The sequence below is a fragment of the Leptosomus discolor genome, chromosome 25, assembly GCF_034619465.1.
Source record: "Leptosomus discolor isolate bLepDis1 chromosome 25, bLepDis1.hap2, whole genome shotgun sequence".
Lineage (NCBI taxonomy): Eukaryota > Metazoa > Chordata > Aves > Leptosomiformes > Leptosomidae > Leptosomus > Leptosomus discolor.
In genome coordinates this window covers 2,479,163-2,488,628 of record NC_141415.1, presented here as the reverse complement: position 1 = coordinate 2,488,628, position 9,466 = coordinate 2,479,163, and the positions used below count along the sequence as shown (strand labels likewise).

Sequence of the window (9,466 nt, the reverse complement as noted above, 5' to 3'; positions counted from 1 at the left end):
TCTTTCTCTCTTTGCACCCCTCGCAGTGGAGGTTAATGCTGGGCAAGTCGTGGGAGGGGACACAGCCAGGATGAATGACCTGAATTGACCGAAGGGCTATGCCATGCCACGTAGCATCATGCTCAGCAGTAAAACTGTGGGCAGTCCTTCCAAAGCAGCTGTTCTTCAGAAAATGGCTGGACATTGGTCTGCTCGTGCTAGGTGGTGGGTTATTGCCTTTGCGTTGCTTGTTTTTTTCTCTTTTTTCCCTTCGCCACGTAAACTGCTGTGGCCTTTATCAATGGTTTTTTGGGGGGTCTTCCTCTTCCAGTTCTCTCTCCTTCCCACTGGGACAGCAGGTTGAGAAAATAGGTGTTGGGTGCTCAGTGCTTGTCATGTCAACGCACCATACCGTCCCTGTGCATGTCCTCGTTGCCCTGCTCATTTGCTGTGTGTGCCCAGGGCTTCCTGGGAATGTTTCTGGATTGTGGGAGTCAGGGAGAGACACAAGGCAGGAAGAGGTGCAGCGGATGTGATCTGAGTATGTCAAAGGGCTGTCCAGGCGCTCTCCAAAGCAGTGGAATGACCAGTAGCCAAGGCTAAAGAGAGCTTGCAGCTGAGGAAGGGGAGCTGCTGAACCGCAGCAGGACACAGCTGGGCGAGATGACACGTGTCTGCCCAGAGCCCCGAGTGGCAACTGGCTCGGTAGCAACCAACCCTGTGTCACCACCCATCCTTCAGCCCCTGAGATGCCTCAACCCAAAAGCAGGGCCAGGGAAAGGTGCTTTTGAAGTAACTCCATCAAAATAGTTGTGACTCCCAGCACTGTTCCCAGACACCAAGAACGGTCATCAACATCGTGGGCAATATAAGCAGGAGCTGAGCTAGGAGATAGAGGTAGTGTCTGTTCTGCTCTGCTCGGCATTAACCTGCTGGCATCTAGAACATTGCTCTAATGCAAGGAAGATGTAATGAAAGAAGGACCTTGAGCAAGTGGAGTGACTTGAGTGAAGGGTGGCCAGGATGGTGAGAAGGCTTGAGCACTTGGGTGGGGAGGAGAGGCTGAGGGCAGAGGGCTTGCTGAGCGTGAAGAGAAGGCTTTAGTGGGAGACCTAAGAGCAGCTTTGGAGTAACTATTGTGCAGTCAACTGGAAGACCGATCCAGGCTGTGGTAGTGCGTGATTGGAGGACTAGAGGCTTTTGGGTCACGTTGAAAGATGAGAGTTTTGGACTTAATGGGTGGAAAATGGTATTCACCAAGAAGAGAATCAAGCAGTGGAACAGGTTGCCTGGGGAGGTTATGCAGTAGCCCTCCTTGGACACTCATGGCTGACTGAACTTGGAGCAAGGGGTTGGGCCCGATGACCTCTGGAAGTCCTTTCCAACTTGATTGTGCTATGACCCTGTGGTCCCAGGACCACTTATTTGAGCCTTTGCCCACTGGGGATAGGGCCAGCAATGAGAGGGAGGGGCTTGGCTTCCCATCCGAGCAGACAGGCAGCGTGCAGGAGCTCTGCTGACTGTTCTGTGGAAGGAAACGAAAGCAAAAAGCATTGCTGCACCAGCTAGAAGAGACCACAAGACCTGTGGACCCCAGGTGTTGGAACAATGTTTTCCCATAGATGCTGTGGCAGTAAGTTTCCTTACTGTTCTCATGCTTTTATTTTCCACCTGGTCTTCTCCTCACCCTGCAACTCTAGATCTCGATGCTGTGGTTCAGGTAGGTTTTCCTGGGCTCTCTGGGAAGGTATTGCCTCTGCCTTGTCACTAACATATTCATCCCTCCCATACCTGACTGCTTGCTTCAAAATGCTGAGTTTACCAAGGAAAAGGAAAAGGTGCACACAACAAAGTGATGGTAGTGACCAACTACATTGGGTCATTCTGTCCTGGAATACCCAACATGGGCACAGAGGTTTGGAAACCAGAGAGTATACCCAATTCACAACTATGCATACTCAATGCAAAGCTGTATTGACAATCTCTGCACAACCATCCCCAACACCCGCCTCCCAGCACCACCCCTGAGCAACATCTCTCTCCTTGGGCACCCTGGGAGAGCGCCAGCAAAGGAAAAGGTGATACAGAGGCGTGGGCTGGGATGCAGCAGAACTTTAATGAGTCAAAAATGGAGTAGAGGCCCCAATGCAGGGAGCACCAGGGGCAGACAGGAGTCTGCACCCCATGGCCGGGGCTGTGATCCCACCAGGTGTCCATCTGCCTGCCCTGCAGAGGGAGCAGGGCCAGCAGATCCACCCTAGGCTGGTTTTGTGGGACTTCCAGCCCAAGGGAGCACAAGAGAACAAGAACAGGGAAAGGAAAAAGGAGTGGAACAGAGGAAAGTCAGGCGCAACCTGTGCTTCCTGAGAGCCCAGGCTGACCGTCCTTTTGCGAGGGCTGCTGGGCTTCCTCAGCCCCTCTGGAAGCAACAAGCCGATGCTCCGTCCCCAGTCTGGTACCATCTTGTGGGTGCGCGGGGGCCTTCCCCAGGGCCATTGCCAGCAGCTTTAGCAGGGGAGGCACCTCCTGCCGCAGTAGCGGCTGCCAAGGCTGGAGAGGCCGAAGCCCCCGGAGGAGATGGGCACTCCCTCAGAGCTGAGGATGCTGCCAACAGCAGCGGAGGTGGAGGAGCCCACGGCGGTGTTCTGCGGGAAGGAGCTGAGGATGGGTCCGGGCAGGGTCACCACCACGGGGGAGGGCTGGATGAAGACATTGGAGTCCTGGCACTGCCTGACACAGGGCTCATTGCAGCTGTTGGCCAGCGGGGTCGGGCCACAGGGCTGGCAGGGCAGGCAGGGCTGGCACGGGTTGTAGCAGGACATGTCTTGAGGCTGGAGGTGCACCTGGGAGAGAAGGAGCAGGGGGAAGCAGAGCGTGAGGGGTAGGTGAGAATTATCCTGTCGCACCACAACAAGGGATCCAAGCATGAGCTGGAGACAAGAGCTGGAAGCATTTTAGGGAGGTCCATGGGCTTTACTGTCCACTCAGCCCAGATGAGCCCTGCCAAGATTGACCAATCTCATGCAGGTCCTCACCTAACCCACAGCTTGGTAGACACCTCAGCCAAGACCCAGCTGTCTCCACGCCACAACTTCTACCCCTTTCGTATTCCCATAACATCCAGCTCCAAAAACCAGTGTAGGACAAAGAGGCATTTATGTGCTTAAAAATTCCAAAGGAGGATGAGGATGAAGAGGAGAAGGAGGAGAAAGGCCTTCAGACTCACCTTGTTTCCAAGGAGATAAAGGTGAGCGGAGGGGTTGAGCGAGTGAGGAGAAGCGCCCTCTTATATACTGCTCCTGCACCGCCCCAGGCCCACAGTCACTGCACGCAGGCAGTAATTTTCCAACAGACTCACCTCCAAAGCAAAATATCCTGCCTAATGGCAAAGGCTGTGTTTTGGTTTCTGTCAACATTGCCATTTCATTTCCTCATTTTTGACATGCCTTCTCTGCCATAGAGGCTTTTTTCATGTGTCGGGATGAGAGGCCCAAGGACTGCTTGTTCAGGATTGTGTCAGTGCAGGCACAAGATGCCTCCTAAGTGCTGGAGGTGTCCACCTGCCATTCAATCAGGCAAAGTATGTGGAGGACAACAAGGATTTCTTCCTCCAGGTAGGTCAGCAGGAAAATCAAGGCTTGGCCAAACGCAGATACAGCACAGAATGGGGCAGCTTCACTTGGGACTGGGGATATAGGAAAGGCAGGGGACATCCAAGGTCCTTGGCCTTGGTCCTTATTGGCAGGGTTTGCTCTTGCTAGGTGAGGATGGTGATATTCCTCAGAAATCTGGAACTTGAAAGACTTACCTGCAGGAGAGGAGGATCAGGTGTGGGGACATTCCAACCGATTGGCTGACATAGTGTCACTACAAGGCTGCTCTCACCTCCCTTTGGACATCGCAGCAGCCAGGGCATGCACCTGAGGACTGGAAGACAGCCAGTGGGCCTCCTGCCTTCAAGAAGGGCATGAAGGAGGAGCTCTGGAAGGACGGGTCCGTCAGCCTCACCTCGATCCCTGCAAAGCTGATGGAGCAAATCATCCCAGAAGACTTTTCCCAACATGAAAGCATGAGAAGGTGATTGTGAGTAGTCAGCACGGATTTATGGTGGGGAAAGCAGGCCTGACCAACCTCACGGCCTTCTTTCATGATCAGCCTGCCTCTGGTGCATGAGGGAAGTGCAGCAAATGTTGTTATTTTCATCTAACGAAGGCTTTTGCCACTGTCTGCTGTAACAATCCTTAGAGAGAGACCAAGTGATGAAAGACAGGCTTGGGAAGAGGGCAGTGCATGGGGTTGAGATCTGGCATGGCTGCTGGTCTCCAAGAGTTGGGAATAAGTGGCACAACGTCCAGCTGCTGGCCACTCACTCCTGGGGACCAGACCGGGTCCACCAGTATTTAAGCCCTCTGTGCAAAGTTCTGCAGCAGGAGAGAAAGAACCTCCTGCACCGCTACAGGCTGGAGCCCATGGGCTCCCAAAGAGCTTTGTAGCAGAGGACGTGGCTCCTGGTGGACACCGTGAGGCAGGCCTGTGCCCGTGAGAAAACGGCATTTGACAGCGTCCTGGGCCACATAAGGAAGGGGTTTGCTATCAGATCATGGAAGGTGGTGCTTCTTCTTGGCTCAGCACTACTGAGACCACATCTGCCATGAACCGTGCCCAGTTTGTGGCTCCCTGGTACAAAACGGGCATGGCCATAGTGGCGGGAGTGCAGCAAAGGGCCACAGAGCCCAGGAAGTGACTGGAGCCACTGAGGCAGGAGGGACTGTGGGAGCTGGGCTTGTTCAGCCTGGAGGAAAGAAGGCCCCGAGGCATGCCTCTTAGCAATAGGTCATAACGAAGTATGGGAAACTCCTGAGAAACGCTGGAGTTTTGGAGCCGAAGACAGGAAGGAAAGAGTGTAGCAGACTACAACTCCTGGCCTTCAGGCAAGCCAACTTTTGCCCAGTGAGGCAGCTGGTAGGTAAGATGACGTGAAGGCAGCGGTGAAGCAAAAATGAGCTCAGAAAAGCTGTCAGCACCTTAGGCACCTCATGGTCCAAGAGTGAGAACAGTCCAGCTAATACTCAGGTGTAGCAGCACACCGGCTTTGGCTAAGCGGGTTACCTGAGGCAGAGCAACAACGCCAAAAGGCAGCATCCTGAATGTGGAAGGAGGGATGAGCTGCAGAGGAGGAAGACGGAAAAGTGGCCCGACATTTGTCTGTCATGCAGGTCAACGTCCAAAGCATGCGGCCATGGTGCTTGGGTGGCGTGAGGAGAGTCTGAGGAAGAAGATGCTGTCCTGAGCACCAACACACCCCTCATGTAGTGAGGAGGGACCTGACTCCACAGGTCTTGTTGAGTAATCGGGGTTTTGGGGAGGGCGATGACGTCCTTCTGCAAGCCTGCTGACGTCACTGCTTTGGGACCCCCAGAGACTGCCACGAGACAGAACGACTTTGCCAAAGAAACCAGCAAACGTCCCCAGGAAAGAGAAGCTTTCCATGGGCGAAGGCATTTGAAAGCAGTAGCATGGCCCACCTGCCTAGAGAGGTAATGATCAGTGACGGCTGGAGCGAGCAGGGAGGCAGGCAGGGAGGGAGAAGGATGCGGCACGTCCTCATTCGCAGAAGCCTTTGGGCACTCAGGAGAGGATTGCATTGGGGGGAAGACGTGCGCACCTTCCTGCACAGGGGTGTGAAAACAACCTCCACATATTTCCTGAGACCCATGTCCTCCATCTGCACAGGCATCTCCAGCATGCAGGCACCATCTTGTACCTGTGACACTGATGTGTTTCTGCCCACAATATCCTTGGGCCTCTCATCCTCCGACTTGAAAGGAGCCTCCTTGGCCTAGTGAGCATGTCAGAAATGAGGAAGTGAAATGACAGTGTTGACAGAAACCAAAACACAACCTGCGCCATTAGGCAGGATATTTTGCTTTGGAGGTGAGTCTGTTGGAAAATTACTGCCCGTGTGCAGTGACTGTGGGCCTGGGGCGGTGCAGGAGCAGTATATAAGAGGGTGCTTCTCCTCACTCTCTCATCCCCTCCTCTCGCCTCCATCTCCTTGAGAACAAGGTGAGTCTGAAAGCCTTTCTTCTCCTCCCCTTCCTCCTCCTCTTCTTCCTCCTCCTCCTCCTCATCCTTTGCCTCCTCTAGAATTTCTCGGGACATGGCTGTCTCTTTGTCCTGTGCTGTGTCATGAGGCTGCTTGCCATGGAAGAGGGAATGGAGCAGCTGTTGCATTGAGAGGCATTTGGTCTTGACCAAGGTGTCCCCTGAGGTTTTCGTAGGTGGGAACTTCCATGGTCTTTGTCACTTTTGGTGGGGCTCCTTTGGATTAAGGAAAGGGTGTCTTTTACGGTGGGGTGACAGGCTGCTCTTCAACGAACCCCTTGTGCTTTGTTCTCCCCCTGCCCTCTCTTCCAAGTGCACCTCCAGCCTCAAGACATGTCCTGCTACAACCCGTGCCAGCCCTGCCTGCCCTGCCAGCCCTGTGGCCCGACCCCGCTGGCCAACAGCTGCAATGAGCCCTGTGTCAGGCAGTGCCAAGACTCCAATGTCTTCATCCAGCCCTCCCCCGTGGTGGTGACCCTGCCCGGACCCATCCTCAGCTCCTTCCCGCAGAACACCGCCGTGGGCTCCTCCACCTCCGCTGCCGTTGGCAGCATCCTCAGCTCTGAGGGAGTGCCCATCAACTCTGGGGGCTTCGGCCTCTCCAGCCTCGGCAGCCGCTACTGTGGCAGGACGTGCCTCCCCTGCTAAAGCTGTTCCCTGAACCGAGGCCTCAACTCGGATTAATTTGATTTCCCTCTTTTGATTCATTAAATACCACTGCATACCAGCTTGCCTTGGTCGACTGCAAATCTCTCTGCACTCACTGCCTTTCTTCCTCCCTGGAGTCTTTCACTGCCTGCCTCTCTCCAGAAACATTTCCAAGAAGATCTGGGCACACAGGGAAGGAGGCAGGACAAGGAGGACATGCACTGCCTGCGGGTCTGTGTGGTGTGTGGACCCCAACAAAGCACTCACCAGCTGTTCTCTCTATCCACTGTCTCATTTGGATGGGGTGAGAACTGGCAAACCAAGAGCGTGAAACAACATTGGGTAAAGATCAGGACAGTGTAAGAGGGCAAGGGACAAAAGAGGAAATACCAAGTGACGCAAAGGCAATTGCCCGCCACCTAGCACCGGCAGACTAATGTCCAGGCACTTCAGAGAATCACAGAATGTTAGGGGTTGGGAGGGACCTTGAAAGATCGTCTAGTCCAGCCCCCATTTTCTGAAGAACGACTGCTTTGGAAGGACTGCCCACAGTTTTACTGCTGAGCACGATGCTACGTGGCATGGCATAGCCCTTTGGTCAATTCAGGTCATTCATCCTGGCTGTGTCCCCTCCCACGACTTGCCCAGCATTAACCTCCACTGCGAGGGGTACAAAGAGAGAAAGACAGACGGCCTTGATGCTGTGCAAGCACTGTGCAGCAATATCTAAAGCTCTGGTGTTTTACCTCCCCTGTTTTTGCCATGCGTTTGGAGCACAGCAGCATATGGGCTGCTGTGAAGGCAATGACCTCCATCCTAGCCAGCGCCAGAACAGCCCGGTTCCCCCATTCCCTCTCCTGTTGCCCTCTGGGGCCATTTGCTACTCGAGCCTCCTCCCCCAGCACGGTGGCAGCCAGGGCAAGAGGAATTGCCGCCCCTCCTCTCCCCTCTCTTCCTCTCTCCACCTGTCCACTTCCCAGCAGCCTGTGGGGCTGCTGCCCTCCCAGGACCTTCCACAGCCCAGGCTTCTCAACCAGCGTCAGCAGTGGCCATGTGCCTCTTCCGCAGCATGTGCACCGAGGCCAAGGGAGCGCATGTGGGCAGAGGCTCAGCAAAGCACGACCTGATGGCCAGGGGCTCTGGTGGAGTCGTGGAGGCCTTCCTCACCTGCGACTGACAGTGCCCCAAAGGCTCTTGGGCTGCATCCAAACAGTTACAGTCAACAGCTGAAGGCCCAAGCGGAAACCAGTGCTGACTGGTGTCCTTCACCAGCCCGTACGGGGACCAAATACTATCTCCTGTCTTCATCAGTGACATAGACAGTGGGATTGAGTGCACCCTCAGCAAGTTTCTGCATGACACCAAGCTGAGGGGCGCAGTTGATGATACCCTTGAGACAAGGGACGCTGTCCAAAGGGATTTGACAGGCTGGAGGAATGGTCCCATGTGGTGAAAGTCAGGAACCTCAAGCAGGCCAAGAGCTAGGCCTGGCACCTGGGTTGGGGCAATCCCCAATATCAATGCAGACTGGAGGGTAAATGGTTGAGAGCAGCCCTGCAGAGAAGGTCTTGAAGATACCGGAGGCTGCAGAATTGGGCCCGTGCCAGCACTGTGCGCTTGCAGCCCAGAAAGCCGAGCGCATCCTGGGCTGTGTCCAAATAGGGTGGCCATCAGGTGGAGGGAGGTGATTCTCCACTCCTAGTCCGCTCTTGTCAGACCCCACCTGGAACACTGTGCAGTCTGGGGTCTCCAGTACAAAAAAGACATGGTCCAGAGAAGGGCGACAAAAATGATCAGAGGGCTATATGGCCCCTTCTGTGAAGAAAGGCTGAGGGTGTTCAGGGTTTGCTAGCCTGCTCTGGGGAGACCTTATGGCAGCCTTTCAATATAAAAAGGGGACTTACAAGAAAGCCAGTGAGAGACATTTAATCAAGGCCTGTAGTGATAGGGGAAGGAGCAACAGCTTTAAACTCCAGTAGGGTAGATGTAGGTTGGACATAAGGAAGAAATTTGTTACCATGAGGGTGCTCAGACCCTGGAAAAGGTTGTGCAGAGAATGGTGGGATGCCTCATCACTGGGAGTGTTCAAGGTCAGGTCTGACGGAACGTAGAGTAATGCGATGTAGTGACAGGTTCCCTGCAGGAATGGCAGGAGGGTTGGAGGAGAAGATCTTTAAAGGCCTCTTCCAACCAAAACCGTTCTTCTACGATTCTAAGATAAGACGGTTCTACAATAAGGCAGCCCACTGCACTGTGTCCCTCCCTTTGACAATGCTGTGCTTAGGATGGTTTGTCCTGGCCTCTCCTGGGAAGCTAGTGCCTACGTCTTGTCACTACCACATTCCCTCCTGACTACTTGCATCGCAGTGTTGAGCTTCCTGGGGAAAAAAAAAAAGGTACGTGCAAGAAAGTGACTGGTTCTCCTTGAACTATGTCGGCTAATTCAATCCACACCCAAAGAGGCAGAGAGATTTTGGAAGCAGAGGGTCACTCAACGCACGGCGAAGCAGGCTCAATGCAAGGCTCTGTTGACAATCGGTGCAAAACGTTCCCCATAAAACCCCCTCCACCAAAAGCGCCCCTGAGGAACATCTCTCTGCCTGGGCCGCGTGGGAGAGTGTTTGTAAGGGAAAGGATGACAGAGAGCCGTGGATTGGGATGCAGTGGTACTTTAATGAGTCAAAAGAGGGGAATGAGGTCAATTCGAGTGGAGGCCTCGGTTCAGGGAACAGCT

General features: G+C 54.2%; 2 protein-coding genes across 2 annotated transcripts; one reads left to right on the top strand and one right to left on the bottom strand.

Annotated features, from left to right (window-relative positions):
- Nucleotides 1-2,486: 2,486 nt before the first annotated feature.
- Nucleotides 2,487-2,801, bottom strand: LOC147413669 (feather keratin 1-like). Its single transcript, XM_086478147.1, has one exon. The coding sequence runs from the start codon at nt 2,799-2,801 to the stop codon at nt 2,487-2,489; it is 315 nt and encodes a 104-aa protein (XP_086334273.1).
- A 3,616-nt stretch (nt 2,802-6,417) lies between these two features.
- LOC147413668 (feather keratin 1-like) lies at nt 6,418-6,732 on the top strand. Its single transcript, XM_086478141.1, has one exon. The coding sequence runs from the start codon at nt 6,418-6,420 to the stop codon at nt 6,730-6,732; it is 315 nt and encodes a 104-aa protein (XP_086334267.1).
- Nucleotides 6,733-9,466: the final 2,734 nt, after the last annotated feature.

Coding starts and splice junctions, on each gene's coding strand:
- LOC147413669 (XM_086478147.1), bottom strand. CDS start 2,801: ATGTCCTGCTACAACCCGTGCCAGCCCTGCCTGCCCTGCCAGCCCTGT.
- LOC147413668 (XM_086478141.1), top strand. CDS start 6,418: ATGTCCTGCTACAACCCGTGCCAGCCCTGCCTGCCCTGCCAGCCCTGT.